The sequence below is a fragment of the Ictidomys tridecemlineatus genome, chromosome 6 (assembly GCF_052094955.1).
Source record: "Ictidomys tridecemlineatus isolate mIctTri1 chromosome 6, mIctTri1.hap1, whole genome shotgun sequence".
Classification (NCBI taxonomy): domain Eukaryota; kingdom Metazoa; phylum Chordata; class Mammalia; order Rodentia; family Sciuridae; genus Ictidomys; species Ictidomys tridecemlineatus.
In genome coordinates this window covers 160,160,058-160,179,131 of record NC_135482.1, presented here as the reverse complement: position 1 = coordinate 160,179,131, position 19,074 = coordinate 160,160,058, and the positions used below count along the sequence as shown (strand labels likewise).

The following is a 19,074-nucleotide window of genomic DNA, read 5'->3' as shown; positions in this document are numbered from 1 at the left end:
TTTAGATAGTAAATCTTATCATTGCAGTTTCAATTCCTGGTTAGAAAGATGCTTTTCATTCTGATTTTTTGAAGTCCCTATTTATTTCTTTATATTTTCAATATGGATCTTTAGGTCTAAAAATTGGAAATTAATTTTTGATGTGGTATAAGGCCAGGCAATGTTTCTCTCACTCTGTCCCTCCTCCTCTCCCCCTGCCTCCCTCTCCTCCCCTCTTCCCCACCTTCTCTTTCTCTCTCTGGTACTGGGAATTGAACCCAGGGGAACTCTATTACTAAGCCACATTCCCAGATCTTTCTATTTTTAATTCTGAGACAGGATCTTGCTAAGATGCCAAAGCTAACCTCAAACCTCAAACTTGTGATCTCCTGCTCAGCCTTCTGATTTGCTGGGATTACAGGTTTAGGCTACCAGGTTTGGCTAGGCAATCTCATTTTAAAAGCAGTAATGCATGATATAAATTTGAGAACACATACCAACACATGTCAAAATTACTATCTCTACCTTTCACTTGGTGGTGGCATTACAAGGGAGACTCTATATTGAAATACACACTAGAAGTACTTCTGCAGAGGACGCTGGGGATTGAACCCAGTGGCACTTTACCACTTAGCTACATCCTCAGCCTTCTTTATTTTCAATCTTGAGACAGGGTCTTGGTAAAGTTTCTTCCCTTTCTTAAGACAAGGCCTCACTAAGCTGATGAGGCTGGCCTGAAAACTGTAATCCTCCTGCCTTAGCCTCTTGAGTATCTAAGAATACAGGCATACACTAACACGCCTGGTTGTATATTATGATTTAATGAATTAATTTGTTATCATGCTAATATTTTCTTCTGGATTACATATGTGATATGGTATATATTTCTATTATAAGTAATATATTTTGCTGGAGAATACAGTTTGTACTTCTCAGGCAAAGTTTGCCTATTTCTACTTAAAATCAACTGAATTTCAAGGAATAGTGTATAGGTATTTTGATTTGTTTAGTTCAATTGTCAAAAAATTATTTTGCCTCATTATATTGCCTTTAATTTAAATATTATTCAATGATACACATAAACCTAACATACTGTGGATTTTCTGACATTCTCTAATGTTAAGATAGCTGTATAAATTTAGATCATAAATTTATGTCATAAAATTCAATGAACCATATTTTGTATTTAAGTTAACTGCACATAAAACACACGCCATACATGAAACAATTCAGTGCCATATAAAATTGTTATAGCAAAACACTTACTAAACTTCCTCTTACCAAAAAATAATTCTTTAATCTTCAAGCTCTACCCTAGGTGTATGTTGCTTTGCAATGCAATTTGTGAGTTCTATTCTTTTTTTCTTGTCAGATTATCACTTAAGACCTTGGTAAACGTAGTGCTGACCTAGGGAATCAGGCTAATGGTCAGTATCTCAGCTTTCTGCAATGAAGTTCAAGGTAACCACTGGAAATTGTACCCGTTTTCTAAGAGCTTGGGAAATGAATTCAAACAACTAAAAACCAATCTAGAATTCATCTTTTATTCCAAAAAGCAAACCACAATTGAGATGATCAGCACTGGACAGATTTCCAAAGAAATGCACACAAACATTGAGAATTTGGGTTGCATAACATTGAAGCCATCTGTAGCACAAACTTCAGTGATGCCTTCAAAATGCTACCTTTTCATTTACTGAGGATGCATTGAAAGATCAAATGCACCAAATCTTTTTGCAAAGCATAGGAGCATTTTTCTTTTTATGGTAAACAGGCTATGGAAAGAAATTTTCTAAATCTTTGTTGAAATTCAGAAGCCTTTACTAATCTTTTTTGAGTAAAATTATTCTGCAACAAGTTCCTACCAATCACAAACTTTCACAAGAAGTTAGATTACACAGAGAATTCATCTGAGAAGACACTTCTGTCAGAACCTGTACGCAAAGAGAGGAATGACTAAACATAAACTTTACCCTCCTTTACAGAGAGAATGATAAACCACTGTACTATCTTTCTTGTTCAATTTAATATGTATTGTCATAAAGATCACCTTCACAAGCAAAACCACTCTCCTTTATTTTCCTATAGCAGGAAAGAGAACACACATGAAACATGACAGGAAGCTCTGTTGCTCCAAAGATATTGTAGGATTGGATGATACGAAAACCTTCACCAAACTTGGGACCAAGGCACCATTCACACCTGGATGTGCTGAAATGGAGAAACATCAAGTCAACATGTAATAAATTTCTACCAAAGTAAAAACACTTTTCTCTTTGCAAGATCCAAAGTACTATAACATACAACCTTTCTCTTCGTTGAGCTTATCCTCTAGAAGTGGCACTTACAATCAAGTGAAAAATTATATGCTGCAGGGTGCTGTGGCCCATGCCTGTAGTCCCAGTGGCTTTGGAAGCTGAGGCAGGAGGATCACAAATTTGAAGCCAGCCTCAGCAACTTAGTGGGACCTTAGGGAATTTAGCAAAACCCTGTCTCAAAATTAAATAAATAAATAGGAGTGGGGATGTGGCTCAATGGTTAAGCACCCCTGGTAAGACAAAAAACTTAAATGTTAAAAAGTGCCAAACAATGAAGTATTCACATGTGTAACCCAATATTACTTTTCTTAAACAAAAGTATTAGGTGTAGTCTCTTAGACAACTCTCCATAATGATATATTTTGTTTTACTTCATTCTTACTAATAGCACATTTGATAGTTTGGGTAGACCACAATTTATTTTACCACTCTCTTTATGATGCACATTTAAGCTGCAGTTACCATCCCTGTAACAGACTTGTGTTCACGGGTAACTACTTCCATGAGGCCGAATCCTAAGATTTAAACTGCTGTTTTAAGGGGTAAGTAACAAACTGTCAAATTGCTGTCCAGCGGTTTACAGTTACCACCAACAGTAGCCAATAGTTCTGTCTTCAGGCATGGAAAGTCAACACAATATCAATCTTTTAAAAGTTGATAAGACAGGTAAGTAAAAAAAAGAAATCTATTGTTGCTATTTCACATTTTGGTTCCTTGATTACCATGAGGTTAACATTCCTCTTAGTTATCTGTTATCTGAATCATTCATGAATTAACAGCATATTCCTATTACTCACTTTTTTCTGGGTTATATCTTTACTAATTGATCTGTGGAAGATATACATGTTTCAACTTTTTATAAGCATTGACATATCTTATTTCAGTCGATGACTTGTTTTTTTCAATTTCATTGATGGTATTTTGTATTTGTGAAAATTTCTCTCTTGGATCCAATTCATAAACTTTGCTTTACTGTTTGCATTTCTGTGGTTTATTCAAGGTGTCTTTTCCTGTATGCCATGAAGATAAGTCTCCTGTACTTGCTTCTAAAAGCTTCAAGATTTTGGTTTTCATACTTAAATTTTTAACACTATTGGAAATGATCTTCATAAATGATCTTTGTGAATGGTGGTGACATATGCCTAGCAGAAATCTAATTTTAAATATTTTTTTCTCTGAAAATGAGCAAATGTCTCAGCAACATTTATTGAAAAGCCTCTCCCTCTGGATCCACGGTGCCATTTTGTCAAATATTGAGTTTTCACATATGCATGAAAACAAAATGACTGGGCTATGTTTTCTTCTTCCATTACTAAGTGTGTCCTTCCCTTTACCTAATACCAACCTGTTTTACTTTTTTTAACTTTTAATATAAAGTCTTGCAAGCCCTGTATGTTAGACTTCTTTTCCAGGTTTTCTCTGGCTACTTTGGATCCTTTGCTTTTCCATGTACATTTTAGAATCAGATCATCAAGTTCCTGAAAAAATTGTATTAGGATTTGACCAAAAATGTATTGGATTTATAGCTGTATTTGGGAATATCTGCTATATTTTTTGTATTGAATATGTATCCCTCCCCTTACATTCAGACTTCTTTACTTTTTCATTGTTTAAATTGTTTTTCATAAATATCTTGAGCATATTTCACTTGATATATTCCTAGATACATTGTTTTTACTATCATAAAAATCTCTTTTAAAGATTTTCTTTCTATTTAATGTCTGCTTTTAACCATATCTCCTTTTAAGCCCATTACTATTATTATCATTTCATAGATATTATGTTTGCTTACTTGTTTTTAAATTTCTGTTTTCACTATTCCTTCTTACATTTTGGACTTTGTTTTTCTAGTTGTTTTCCTTCTTTCGGATGCATATCCTTAAGGAAAATCTATTGAGAGTAAATTCTCTGTTTTGTTTTCCTCCAAAAACACCATTCTTTGTCTTTCTTTTTTGAAAGGTAGTTTTGCCAGGCAGAATATAATATTTTTTCAGACACTGTTGTGCTGTTGCTGACAGTTCCTCAGCCATTACTGTGGTTTTCTTCCAGCTGATTTTGGTTTCTTGTCTTTGTCTTTGGTGTTCTTTATTTTCACTATGAGGTACCTTTCTGAGCCAGTGCAGAGCTGTCTGTGAATTTACACCTTTCATTACTTCTGAGACTTTGCAGCCATCATCTCATCCAGTGAGGACTCTGCTATTCTGTTCTCACTTTTTGGCTCTCAAAGTCTATGTTAACTCTTTTCCTTCTTTACTTCCTGTCTCTGTCTTAACTGTGATTTTTCTGCCTCTTTTTTCATGTAGCATAACCTATTGTTTAACTCATGCACCAAGTTGATTTGAAGTATTACATTTTTAGTTTCTAGAATTTAGTTTCAGTTAAAGTTTCTTTTCTATATTTTCTTGGCCATATTTGATAATCTCTTATTTATTAACTATGTTTAAAATTGTATTTTATTTCTTGAAACATTTACATATTCTGTAAATAATACTAATATCTTAGATTCTTGAAGATTAGTACATGTTAGTTGTTTCTTCTGGTTTTTATTTTTGATGGTTTGTAAATTTCTTTAAATTATGAGATAATATTCATTGAATTTAAATTCCTGGAATCTTTGCTGTATAAATCGAGAATGTCCAATACATTGGTGGTTCATTGCTCTGGAACCATGTAGGCCTTCTTTGGGTCTAGCTTTAATTTAGGAATCTCAAGTTCATGTTCCCAACCTTGAGGTGAATCTAAATCTTTACAAGTTGGGTTTTGCTTCTTTAAAACATTTTTCCCTTGGAGAATTTTAAAAAATTTTCTCATTTGCAATAAAATTTCATGTGCTTTGAAATTTCAGTATATTAAAATTGAAAACTTCTTGGCTTGGTCCTTTTTTTATAGATAGATCTTTAACTATTTTTTTTAACGTTTCTTTAATAGTTGCTGTGTTAGCTTTGCATCACTCTAACAAAATGCCTGAGTTATTCAATTTGTAAAAAGAGAAAAGGTTTGTTTTGACTCACAGTTTTGGAGGTGCCTATTCATAATCAATTGGTCCCATTGCTTTCAATCTGTGGTGAGGCAACACATCGTGATGGGAGCAAGTGGTGGAGTAAAATCACTCACCGAATGGCCAGGAAGCAAAGAGAAAGAAGATGGAACTGGACTCCAGAATCCCATCCAAAGGCATGTCTCCAATTACCTAGTCATCTCTTGGTGGGCCCTACCCTTTTAAGGTGCCACTACCTCTCAATGGAGGTACTATCTTCAGGACCACACCATTAACACATGGTCCTCTAGAACATTCAGGATCCAAACTATAGCATCTGCCTTTTGTTGAGTCAATACTGGTAATTTAGACATTCCAGGGAAACTTAGGCATACAATAGTATTTATTAAATCAACAGTGCTGATGATTAATACTTAAGTAAAAATGGTTTTATGCTATCTGAAGGAAATAATAAACAAGCTTAAGTGAGCTATAAGTATGTAGGGGTTTAAGAATTCTAGTCCTGAGATCAGGTAATGACTCTACAACTGGTCATAGATGCTGGAGGAGAGCAGTTGCTCTGTCCAGGTCTCTATCACAGTAGAGCAAACATTTTCCCTGGGTGGAGGAATTTTTTTTAAAAAATTACTATGTACACTTCTATGTACATAGTAACTCATAGAAAGGATTTATGTAACAGCTGTATAAATATACTTCAGCAATCCACTCTTTATATTGGATTTATATAATAACTTGAGAAAAATGGCACTAAATTCACACTGTATTATTATCCCTGAAAAGCTGAAAGGGGCAATTTGAAGAATTGTGTATATGCTTTTGTAGGTGATGCGCTGGTGTGTGTGTGAGTGTGTGTGTGTGTGTGTGTGTGTGTGTGTGTGTGATTTAGTAAAACTGTTATTTGGCCCCTAATGAAGAAATTAAATTTTTTTGTATTTGTAGATGGACAGAATGCCTTTATTTTATTTGTTTATTTTTATGTAGTGCTAAGGATCAAACCCATTGCCTCACACATGCTAGACTCCGCTACTGAGCTATAGCCCCAGCCCTTAATGAAGACATTTCAGATACAAAAAGGTGTACTTTGGTCTGAAGTACTTCAAAATTTACTCACCATATCAGTAACTTTTGAACTTTTAGTGGGATCTTATCATAAGAACCAAGTAGATCATTTTTGACAATGAACAAAGCACATATGTGAGTAAGTTGTTGGGGACTATTGAAACAATTCTCGACCCATAAACTATGATGAGTGAAAGTATTCTCAAGCTGGATTTTTGTCAGGTTAAGCTTCAAAATTCCAGGTGGAAGAAAAAACAAGTAATTCCCATCAATAATCAGTTTGTCAAGAGATCTGTAAACAAAGATAAACTCATTTTAAAGATATTTATGCAATATTTATGCAATTCTGTCCCAGCGTTCTTAAAAACTGGCAACAAATTTAGTGGCAAGGAAAAAACACATGTGTATTTAAGTATTAAAATCAAGAGAAATTCACATATGAAACAACTGAACTAATATATTTTTACCCAAATAAGTACACTTTGTGTGCTCAGTTGGTGCCTGTATTTGGAAGGTCTTTGAATGGGGTCATCAGTGTGGAAAAAGAAATAATGTCCACAATCACAGGAAGACTAACAAACATTATATAATACAATATTTAAAAACATACAGAAAAAATGCTTTTATAGAAAATTGAATTTCAACATGTATTTGTCATTCCAATGGTAATAAAACCAGTGAAATTTGTGCCATCAAAATACACCATGTGCTATGTTATGCTTTGACTTTTTCAACACCCAAGTCCCCTTAAGTCTTCACTGTGTCAGTTGCTTTCAATAATCCTTGGTCCTTTATTCAGAAAACCAGCATGACTTGATTTTCTTATTTTCACTTGTCTCAGTAGTGTTTTCCACAGTCACTTATCTCCTTTCTAATTAGTGCTGAAAGAAGACAGAAAAGTATCTGTTCATGAAGGACACATAAAAATCGAAGTCAAAGGCCAACAAAATTTCATATGCATTAAAGGTGAACCGACTGGAAAATGGAATTTAGGCAGGGAGCAAGGGGCTTCTAGGTTCTCACTGACAGTCTAGTCTCATATTGTGACCCTTACTAACAGTATTAAAATGTGTTTGAAGGTGGTATGTATTTAAAACAGAAAGAGGCTAAGCAGATAACAGAATTCTTCCAGTTTGACCTTGGGCCTCCCATGATCTGGTACAGGTGAGCAAGACTCCAGGCTGTTTTGGTCCTGAAGGAGAGAACTAGCATGCTCACTTTTTCCTCTGCATCAAATGCAAGCCAACATGCCAGAAGCAGAGAGACTGACTATGGGCTGAATATTTATGTCCCTCTTAATTCCTATGTTGAAATCTTTGTCCCCAAGGTGATGACATTTAGAGGTAGAATTTTTAGGAGGTGATTAGGTTGGGGTGGACAGCTCTCATAAGCAGGATAAAACAGGCTTCAGATGGCTCCTTCTATAATGGGAGGCAAGAGGGAGAAGGTGGCTGTGTACGTGACAGCACACCCTAGCCAGACACCAAATTTACTTGCATATTCATATTGGGTTTCTGGGCTTCCAGAACATGAGAAATGAGTTTCTGTTATTTACAAGGTACCAAGCCTACAGGACATTGCTGTAGCAGCCCCCTCTGACAAGGACAAGTCCTGTGTGGACAACCAGAATGAGTGTGGCACATGCAAGGGAAAGGCCAGCAAATGTTCCCAGGACATCCATGTTGAGGACCCAGAAGTTTGGGTGCCCTCTTCCTATTTATGGGTTTTGGGGAGCTAAGCTGGCCAAACAATATTTGAAGCTGGAAGACCCCCACATCCAGTTTCAAAACTGAGCACTCTGGGGGCAGAGGAGTCTCCTTGAGTCATGACTGACATTCCTGCTGTTCTGAGTGGTGACATTCTCAACTGCCATTGGGCAAGCAGAAGAGCTACCAGATGAGGAAAACAGACACATTGCACAGGACAGTGGCCCTGAGGCAAGCACTCTCTGTGGAGAGACAGATAAGAAGTTGGGGTGGGAACAGGAAAAACAATGAGAGTCAAATGTGTGCACACTCAAACATCCAAATGCTTTCTTGAACCCAAATGCATGATTTGTGAAATAAAAGATTTAAGTGAATAAACAGAAGAACATGACCATTGTGGAGATCCAAATCAGAAGCCAAGTAGAAGGCATGATTCAGAACAAAACAAAAGTATAAAGAAAAATCATGAGGAAAAATGTAGGTGACACCGAAGATAGATCCAGTAGACCTAATATATAAGTAATAGTCATTTCAGGAAGAGAAGTAGAAAAATATGGAAGAGGCAATCACTTAACATATTGTCTTAAAGAAGTGTGAGCTGGCTGATTAAGAGTTCCCTGAATCCAAGGAAAGACAGATTTACAAAAGAAAACTGATCCACTCTTAAGTATTACCTTATGGAATTGCTGAAGATCAGAGATGATGAGAGAACCTTAAGGCTTCTCAGATGAGAATAAGAGCTGCTTACAAAGTAAGAGTAAACTGGCATCAGGCACCTGGCCTGCCATGCTGGAAGATGGGGAGGAAATGCTGATGGAGAGGGAGGGCTGCAGAGCCAGATCTACCACCACTGATGATGTCATTTGTTATCTTCAAGATTCAGAGAAAAAAGCTACTCACTAGAGAAAAGGTCTATAGGAACACTATCCCATCAACGACTTAAAACAGACATCTTTCCAGATTCAAGATGAGATGAAAGAAGAGACAAAGCAGCAGCAAGCAATGGATCTTGAAACATACAGTTAAAAATGAATGGAGATTGCCTGAAAATGTTGTGAGATTGAAATACTTGATAAATGTTCTGTAGACAGACAGACATAATGCAAAGGAAAATATCAATGGGAATCTCTGTCAAAAGTTTCTAAGCCATCTCCATAAAATCTAGAGTTAGATAAAAGGCAGGTAAGTTTTAAGGGAAAATAAAAATTTTTAAGTCTCAACTAGATGTCAAAGACAGCAGTGGGCAGACAGGCCATTATGTGGAGGCTTATGTAAAATATGAAGGAAAACATGTTTGATAATGAGTTTGGGGAAGGGATTAGAAAAGTATAGTAAAACACCACAATTAACAAGGGAGGAATAAAAGAGAATAAATATTATGCTGAACAAACCAGAAGAAGAAGAGGGAAAAGTAGGGAAAAGGAGAGGGGGAAACAGGAAATAAATAGTAAATACAAAGTAAAGCAGAAAGCAAAAAAAAAAATTAAATACATCAGTCTTTAACAAATATGGATGGGCAGAATTCTCCTATTAAAATTCAGGGATTGTCACATGGAAAATCAAATAATAGTATAAATAGTGTAAAATTAGAGAAAATGATCTCCTTTGCCAAAGATCATACTCCTAGAGAACAAAAGGAAAGCCATCAGATCTAAGGAGAACTTGATTTACATTGCTTGATTTTAAGATAACATAAAGAAAAACATAGTTTTTCTATGCTGGATAGAGCTAAAAATGGAAGTAAGAGAAGCATTATATTCACAGTAACAACACAATTATAGAATACTTAGAAAAGCCTATTAAGAAAGATACAAGGTGGATCAGACAAGATCTGAAAATATAAAAAATGTGTTTTAGAATGAAAAAATTTATTATCATCAAAAATATAAATTCTTCAAAATTTTGTGTAAATCTCAAGGTGATGGACAACTAAAATGCCAACTTTGTGTTGATGTGTATTGAAAGAGAAGCTGGGAATTATATAAAATGATCTTAAAGGTTATCATCTAAAGAGAGTTATTAAGAAATTATTATTGAAAAATAACAAAATAATCTATTTTTATTAGATTATTCTAAAGTAAAAATCAAAATTGCATGATACTCATGCTAAGCAAAGTAAGCCAATCCCCCCAAACCAAAGGCTGAATGCTCTCTGATCCATAATGGGGGGGGGGCATGTGAAAAATGGAGGAACTGTGAATGGGCAAAGGGGAAAGGACATAGAGACAGGAAAAATGGTGGAGTGAGATAGACATCATTACCTTAGGTATGTGTATGACTGAACATATAGTGTGATGCTATATTGTGTACATCCAGAGAAACGAAAAGTTGTGCAATTGTGTACAATGAATCAAAATGCATTCTATAGTCATATATACCTAATTAGAATAATTAAATTAAAATAAAAAATGAATTTTAAAAAGTATGATACTGATATAGAAAGACACAGAAAAACTTCAGACTTTCTTTTTTATTAATGTGAGAACCAGAGTTTAATATTAAAACTACATTAAGTATTTTGAGCATTTTATAATGTGTATTTCCTTATAAAGATGTAGCAGATAAGAGCTATTCTATGAATTTTGTAGCTCACATTTTTCATTGCTTGCTAAATAAATGAGAGGACTCAAATTTCTCCATCACAATCGTTACCAAATATCTTTAAGGGAAACATGACTTTCTTTGTACTTACTAATCCCCAAATACCTGAGTTTCTGGATATCATTCGGAATAGAAGTAATTTCATTATAGGAAATATCAAGTTCCTCAAGATGGGCCAAGGAAAATAACCTAAAACAGAGAAAACTAATTGTAAATATGACTATCTATTTGTCATAGTTGGGAATAAAAGAATCAAATATTTAAGTTCATAGGTGATAGTACAGAAGTTGTACCTTGCTATTATCTTCACATTTATATAGACATCTTTTCATTAGGTATGGGGTAATTACTTTCTAAAAATTTTTTATCTATCCAATGAGACTTGCTTGAGATATTTGGAGTGGGTAAAGCCCCATTTAGAAAAAGGCACCTGAGACATTTTTAAAAGCATTTAAAACACACACACACACACACAAACACACACACACACACTCCATTTTTCGTGGTTGCTGTATTAGAGTCCTCAGGCTGATATAACAAAGAACCACAATCCAGGTGGCTCAAAAAACAGAAATTTATTCTTTTGCAGTTCTGGAAGCCAGAAGGCCAAACTCCAGATGTCAGCAGGCTGATTTCCTCCTAGAGGTTCTGAGGGAGAACCCGTCCCTTGCATGTCTCCCAGCTTGTAGAGGCTACCTGCAGTCCTTGGGGTCCCTTAGCTTCTGACAACAGAACTCTCACCTTGGACTTTGTCTTCCTATAAGGATACCAGTTATTGGACTTAAGGCCTACCCTAATTCAGTATGACCTCATGGTAATTTAACTAACTGCATCTATGAAGACCTTATTTCCAAATAAGGTCACATTCTGAGTTTCCGTATGGACACAGATTGTTCAGCGACACTATTCAACCCAATTGCATTAAGACTTCCATGGTGAAATACCTTTGATCATTCTTTCAATTGAGATAAGTTCCTTTAAGTAAAAACCAAAGAATGCCAAGACTTTATAACAAGTTATGCAGTTATAAGAATTGAAGAATACTGTTATTCTGCCACAAGCCCTGTCTCCTGGAGGATGAGAATGGGAATCACTTCTTGAAGATTGGAATTGAAGGACTCAATATATAATATTTGTCATAACTTCTAGTGAAAATCCCCCTTTCTGTGTGTGCTATCCTCAAATGTCTTTCTGATTCCCTATAAATAAAAGATGTAAATTTATTTGCATGATTATTAACTAAGGCATCATTAACACGGTATTTCACTAACTTTTTACTATTTTAGCATGACATACAAAGGTCCTTAGGACCTGGCTCCAGATTACTTGTCTATCTCACCTTTCACACTCTTCTCCATTGTCCCTGTAGTCCAGGGACAAATTTTATTTGCTAAAATTATTTTGTTAAAATTTATTTGCTAAAATTCTCTGCATTAACTAGTTCTCACGTATCTCCAAATACTACATGTATTTTCCCCAACACTTGATTTGTCTTTCAAGTTTTAAATCTTGGTTCAGATATTAACTCTTTCAAGGAACTACTTCTGACTCTTTCAGAGTGGGAAGATTTCTCTTCTGTACTTCTCTGCTTGCCTCTATCATGGGACCTGTAGCATTGTGCAATAAATGCTTGCCTCCTAAACTCATAAGTTCCTGGAGGGATTCCATTTTGCATTTCTATATATCCATTCCTCACATAGCACCTATGTGTATCAGAATTACTGAGTAAATCACAATTGGATGAAAGGAGTGGTGATTCCAGGTAACTTAAAATTAAATGCTCTGAGAAATTAAGATTGACTAGGAAACTGGGTGTGGTAGTGCACACCAATTTTAATCACCTCTGTAAAGAATATGATAATATCATTTGCTATAAAATATGTTTTATTTTATTGCCTCATCCTGAACTCCCCCTTATTCTAGTTCCAGGCTTTTAGGTGGATGATATGTCCTGATTACTGGGAAAGTTGAATAAGGCTTGTGGGCAGCATCAAGGAAGCAGCTTAGGTTCCGGAGTGGGACTGACCTCATCTGTGATTTTATAAAGCAAATTTAGAAAGCCTCAGTTTGTTCTGGTACTCTATACACCATTAGCACCAACTCTGTCCCTTTTTTTTTTCTTTAGGATGTATAGAGTTTTTAACACTTATTTCATTGCTTTATTTACCAGCACGTTATTGGGCAAAAGGTGCTTAGAGCCCTGCTGCTAGCTTGGAGGAAGAGGCTATCATTAATAATTACATGTTTTAATGGTTATGATCAAATAATAAATATCATTTATTAGTAGCATACTGTATGTTCATGCCAATTTAGAATGTTCTTTCACCATACCATTACAAGATTGTTATCCCTTTTTTTTTCAGGTATCAGATATGTGGAGACAAAGAAACTTAATCTCCCCTTTTAATCTATAACAATATGGAAAAACAAAGTATGCAACATCAGTTGTTAATACAGAAAAACCAGCTGTTAGTATAAGTTCTCAAGATCAGTTGTTGGGTATTTTGTTCTAAATAGATTATCTTTCCCAAAGAAACTGCCTGCTCATTAAAGCAAACTGAATCAGACAAGGAAAGCAAACATTTGATTCTGATAGTTAAAAGTTACAATTTTCTATGTCATTTTTATTCTGCTAGCCACTGAGAAAAAGATAAAGACTTTTTTTTCTTTCTTGAACTTTTGTGATAGTTATTTCTGCATAACCTCAGGGTTTGATTCCCAAAAGTTGTTTTGGTAGCAAATAGTATTTGTTTATGAAATATGTGTTTTTCTCTGTTCACGAAAGGTTGTAATGACATCACCAAAACAAGCTTCTTTCCTTTTTTGGTTTCCTTTTCTCTCTTATCTTCTCTATCTAAAAGTTTTGTGGAAAGGAAAAAACACTTTGGATTTTAAAGTGATTTATTATCTTTATTTTATAAATCTTTCAAAAAGACAAATCAAAGAACTCTCATGATTGCAAAATTCCAAACATGACATGGGACAATTGACTATACATTGATAGTCTCTAAGGGGCATGGCTGGAATGATAGTTCTTTCTGTCTCCAAAACATGGGCCTTCCTTCATCCATGTTGCTGCATACCAGATGCCCCACCAGGTCAGAGCAAACCATCAGAAACAAAAATGTGGCCTCTGTGAATTGGTGCTTTTACCAGATGATTTTTTTCCTCATTAACTTTTAGTTCACCTACATTGAAACAGTCAGCTGTTATATAATTTTTTAAATGTTGGATATTTCATTTTGATTTTGAAACTTAGATCAAGGGGAAACAAAAAATCTGTAGAAATCATTAAGAGAATGTAAAAAATAATTTACAAGGTTTTCTTATTTTCTAACTTCCAGATAGAAATTGAAGTTAAGGTTAAGAGTGCTGAAGTTAAGCTTATAGCATCTAAGGGGCAAAGCTCACCTCTGATAGTCCCTAGCCTTTTCAAAGATGCCATGTTGAGTCTCATGAAAGCAGAAAGATCTAGTGAGGAGTAGGAAGATAATAGTGAAAGAACTTCATCACAGTTTTAGAAAAAGTTTAAAAAGTCACCTAAATAATATATCTGAGAAAAAATGTTTTTTATAATATGGAAGTGATAAGAAAATTTAGATGATGATAAGAAGACTAGAAAAAGGTGATCTTCTAAACATGTTTTTTTGAGGTATTTGTTTTTTTGTTTTTGGTACTGGGGGTCTAACCCAGGGGTACTTAATCACTAAGTCACATCCCCAGCCCTTTTTATTTTTTATTATGAGACAGGGTCAGGCTAAGTTACCTAGGGCCTTGCTAAATTGCTGAGGCTGGCTTTGAACTTGCCACCGTCCTGTCTCAACCTTCCAAATTGCTGGGATTACAGGCATGTGCTGTAAACATTTTTTTTTTTCTTTTTTTTAGTACTGGGAATGGAACAAAGGGCACTTTACCCCAGCCTTTTTAAATTTTTTTTTTTTATTCTTTGATAGGGTCTCACTAAGTTGCTGAGGGCCTTACTAAATTGCTGAGCCTTTTCTCAAACTGGAAATTCTCCTACCTCAGCCTCCCACTTCATTGGAATTATAGGCATGAGCCACCTGGCCCAGCAAAAAAGTATACATCTTAATTTAAATTCTAATATTATGGCTTCAAACTAGTTGTTTATTTAATAAAGTACTGCTAAATTTTATTTGACCTGCTAAATGTATACTACTAACCACATGCTTTCTTCAAATGTCCTTTGTAAATAAGGCCCACCTGAAAATCCCATTTAAAATTCCACTCTCGCTTCCTTATACCATTCTGTTTTCTTCTTTTTCATAACATTACCTTTTAAGTTACTCCATTTATTACCTACTAGGTACTTTTTTTACTGTGTATATTACTTATTCTATGAATATGTGAGATTCAGAAGTGATTTTATATTAGCTTTCTATTGGTGCCATTTAAATTGCAACGTTAACTTTGTGCCTTAAAGTCACAAAGATTGATTGTTTTACAGTTACATAGGTCAGAAGTTTGGCACTGTGTCACCATACTAAAATTAAGTCTTCAGCCAGCTGCATCCCTCTCTAGATAATCTGTGTCTTGCTCATTCAAGTTGTTGCTGGAATTTGGTTCCTTCTGGCTGCAGCACTGAGGTCTCTGAGCTCCTGTTGGCAGCAAGTTAATGACCCTTCCCAGGTTTTGCAAACTGCCGTATTGCATTCCTTGACTCATGGCCGCCTTCCACCTTGGAAGCAGTAAGAGCAGGCCCACAGGTTGCCTCCTTCTTTAAATCCTGCCGCTTCCCTTTCATTTTTAAGAGCTCATGGAATTAGACTGGGTCCATTTGGATAATCCAGAATAATCTCCCTACTTTTTAAAATCAGTAATTAGAAACCTTTTGGTATCTAGTCTAAATTCCTCTTCCATGCCATGTAACATATCCATGTTTTGTGGGGATTAGGACACAAACATCTCTAGGAACAATTATTCTGCTGATCATAGTCCATCCTAGAGATTTACCTCTACCCCACCTGCAAAATACCTTTAGAGATCCCAAACTCCCCTAGGTCTCATCCCATTACAGTGTCAACTCAAAGTTCAACATCTCTTCTGAACTCAAACCCAAACATCATGCTTTAAAGCAGGTGGAGGTGAGGTTCCAAACTTAATCTCTCTGGGTACACAATATTTTCTCCTTTGGTAGTCTAATAAACTAAGGCAATGTTATCATCCTTTAAGATACAACGGGGCAGGCATTGAATAACAGTTATAGACATTCTGGTTCAAAAGGGAGAAAATGAAAAATTAAAAAGCAGTTACCAATCCTAAGCAATTTAGGAATCCAACTGGGAAAATTCCATTTGCTTTCAAGGCAGGGAATCATCATCTGCAACCTACTGGCTTCCATGTCCTTCCCTCCTGGCTCCTGGCTCTGCCTCAGGCATCAGCTTTGCTCTCTCAGCTCAAAAGCAATACTAAATCATTACAAGTGTCTTCAAACCTCCTTTTTAATCATCATTCTTCATACATTCAAAGATGACTGTAATTCAAGTCATTTCAGAGTCATCTCCCTCAACTGACACATAATAGGAGTTAAATTTTTTTGTTGTTGTTAATATGTGGTTTCCAGTTTTCCCACCCACAGGACTGCATGTTTTTCCATATTCATTCTCAGAGCCTGCTTCCGGTTTTAGGAGATAGGGTCATTCCTCCTGTTCAAGACCAGGATCTCCACCTGTGCCCATGACTCCTTTCCCTTCCACCTCCTGTAAGATTGTGAAGTTCTGTCCCATCAGGCATCCTTCCATACAGCCGGCCAGTCTATTTTCTACTTATTCCTTTTCATCATTCTGTGAATATGCCTGAGTCTTCTTTTTTTTTTTTTTTTTGGTGGGGTGGTACCAGGGATTGAACTCAGGGGCACTCAACCACTGAACCACATCCCCAGCCCTATTTTGTATTTTATTTAGAGACAAGGTCTCACTGAGATGCTTGGCCCCTCACCCGTTGCTGAGGCTGGCTTTGAACTCTCAATCCTCCTGCCTCAGTGTCCCAAGCCTCTGGGATTATAGGCAAGCACCAGTGCACCAAGCTTCCCAAGTCTTTTTTTTTAAACTTATTTTTTTAAATTATATATGACAGTGGAATGCATTACAATTCTTATTACACATACAGATCACAATTTTTCATATCTCTGGTTGTAAACAAAGTATATTCTCACCAATTTGTGTCTTCATACCTGAACTTTGGATAATAATGTCCATTACATTCCACCATCATTTCTAACCCCATGCCCCCTCTCTTCCCCTCCCACCCCTCTGCCCTATCTAGAGTTCGTCTATTCCTCCCATGCTCCCCCTCCCTATCCCACTATGAGTCAAAAAAAAAAAAAAACTAACAAAAATGTTTCTAAGATCCCATGTTCTTTCTATCTTTTATTGAATCTCTCTCTTCCTGGTACATCCAGATTTCTCCAAAAGGTGGTCCCTATACTCATCATTACCAATTTCTCTCCTCCCCTTCTCTCTCAGCCCACTACAAACTGGCTTTTGTTCCTACCATTCCACTGAAATTGTTCTCAGATTTAACCCGAGTTTTTCTGTTGTACTTGGTACTGTTAGTCATCCTCCTTTTCTGAAGTAATCTGGCTTCCACAATACACCTGGTTCTCTTTGTGCAATCTGACAGTTTTTCCCCCTCCAGGTCTAGAATTTCCTCCTCATCTGTCTTTAGCTGAAATGCTGATGTTTCTCCAGCAACATCGTTCAGATAATTCCTCTACATATATACTGCCTTCAGTTAGTATATACTGTTAATTCAAAAATCTTTATTTCCAGGGGTTGGGATTGTGGCTCAGCGGTAGAGCGTTCCCCTAGCATGGGCGGGATCCGGGTTCGATTCTAAGAACCACATAAAAATAAAGGCATTGTGTTGTGTCCATCTACACCTAAAAAATAAATATTAAAAAAATTTTATTTCCAGCACAAAACTCTTCTGTGGTTCACTATGTCTAAGTCCAACGGTGGGATAGAAAATAACCCCTGACCAACATATTGATGTAGGGTTAAACACATTATTTCCCTCCCTTCAAAACTCCTTAACTTTAATCTGGTCTTTGTTTTGCTTAAAACTAATTAAGGGCTTCTCATGGCACTTAAAATATACATTTCTTCATGTGACCTCCAAAACTTGATGGGATGTAGCCATTTTCAAACACTTGGCCCTCACCTGGGGCCACATTCTCATCATCCCCCAAACCAGGCTGGCTTCCTGGAAGCCTTGAAGGGCCAGGATCTCACCTACCTTATTCCCACTGCATAAAATATTCTTTTCTCTATTCTTGGCCTAGACTCATAATATATGTCTGCTAAATGTCATTTCCTCAAATAATGTTTTCTTAGCAAATCAATTTAATTCATATTCCTTCTTCCTGTTCTTTTCATTCATAATCCTTAGAATACGTATTTATTTATTACAGTATCTATTAGAATTTCAATATCCTTCTCTGGATTCTAAACCCCACAAGAGAAGGGATCATTCCCCTTCTAGTCTACCAATCTAAATACAATTCTTAAGAAAGAACTCACTATTTAGTAAATAATTAATAAATAAATTTTACATGATTAAATTATTCTACTGTAGGTATCTGGGAGTCGCAATGCATTTTTTTTTTTTAGCCTTGACTTCTAGGTTTCTTAACTGCTGAATGTCTGATCAGTACCAAATCTTGCAGATTATGCTTTATTTCTCAACAATATGTTCCTTCTCTGTGCATATGACCATTGCCATGGTTCAAGGTTTCTTTATTTCTTGCTGAGCTATTTTAATAGCACTACAACTGGTCCCCTTGAATTCTGCTTGGTCCCTCATATCCATCGTCTGTACTGCCACCAGTGTGACCTAAAATAGATTCCATATTCCCCTGTGGAAAACCCTGTAATGTATTCTCATTGCATATAGCATAAAGTATAATTTTTTAAAAATCTTGACTCACAAGGACCCTGGCACCAGGCTCATTTCTCACCACTTGACTTTGCTTCAAAAATGACAAACTCCTTATAGTTCCCATCCCATATTTTATATGTTGCTTCCTTGCTATCTTCTTTTTGAGCAAAAAATTATGGGACCAACTCTCTCTTGCTCTCTCCAGACCCTGAAACCCAGCTAACTCATAGTCGTACTTGGATCAAACATCATCTTTTCTAGGGAGTTATCTCTTATCCTCCTGAATGAGTTGCATGCTAGTCTATGGAATTCACACATCTTACAATTTACATTGCTGTTGTTTTACTTTACTAATTGTATCCAACTGTCTGCCTTCCTTGTAGGCAGTGAGCTCCTGGAAGAACATAGTAGATGCTTCATTAACATCTGCTGAATTATGTACAAAAACGAAAACATAGCATTCGAAGTGCATCAGGGTAATTACTTTTGACAGTAATAACATCCAAAATTCAAAATT

General features: G+C 35.9%; 1 protein-coding gene across 1 annotated transcript in view; it reads right to left on the bottom strand.

Moving 5' to 3' along the window:
* Positions 1–1,513: 1,513 nt before the first annotated feature.
* Positions 1,514–19,074, bottom strand: part of Lrrc63 (leucine rich repeat containing 63) — a 33,206-nt gene continuing 15,645 nt past the window's right edge. The window contains exons 7-9 of the mRNA XM_078015921.1: positions 10,767–10,850; positions 6,407–6,646; positions 1,514–2,190 (exon numbers count right to left, since the gene is read on the bottom strand). Of these exons, the coding sequence (XP_077872047.1) occupies positions 2,004–2,190; positions 6,407–6,646; positions 10,767–10,850 (511 nt within the window). The 3' untranslated portion in view covers positions 1,514–2,003. The remainder of the gene's footprint in view (positions 2,191–6,406; positions 6,647–10,766; positions 10,851–19,074) is intronic.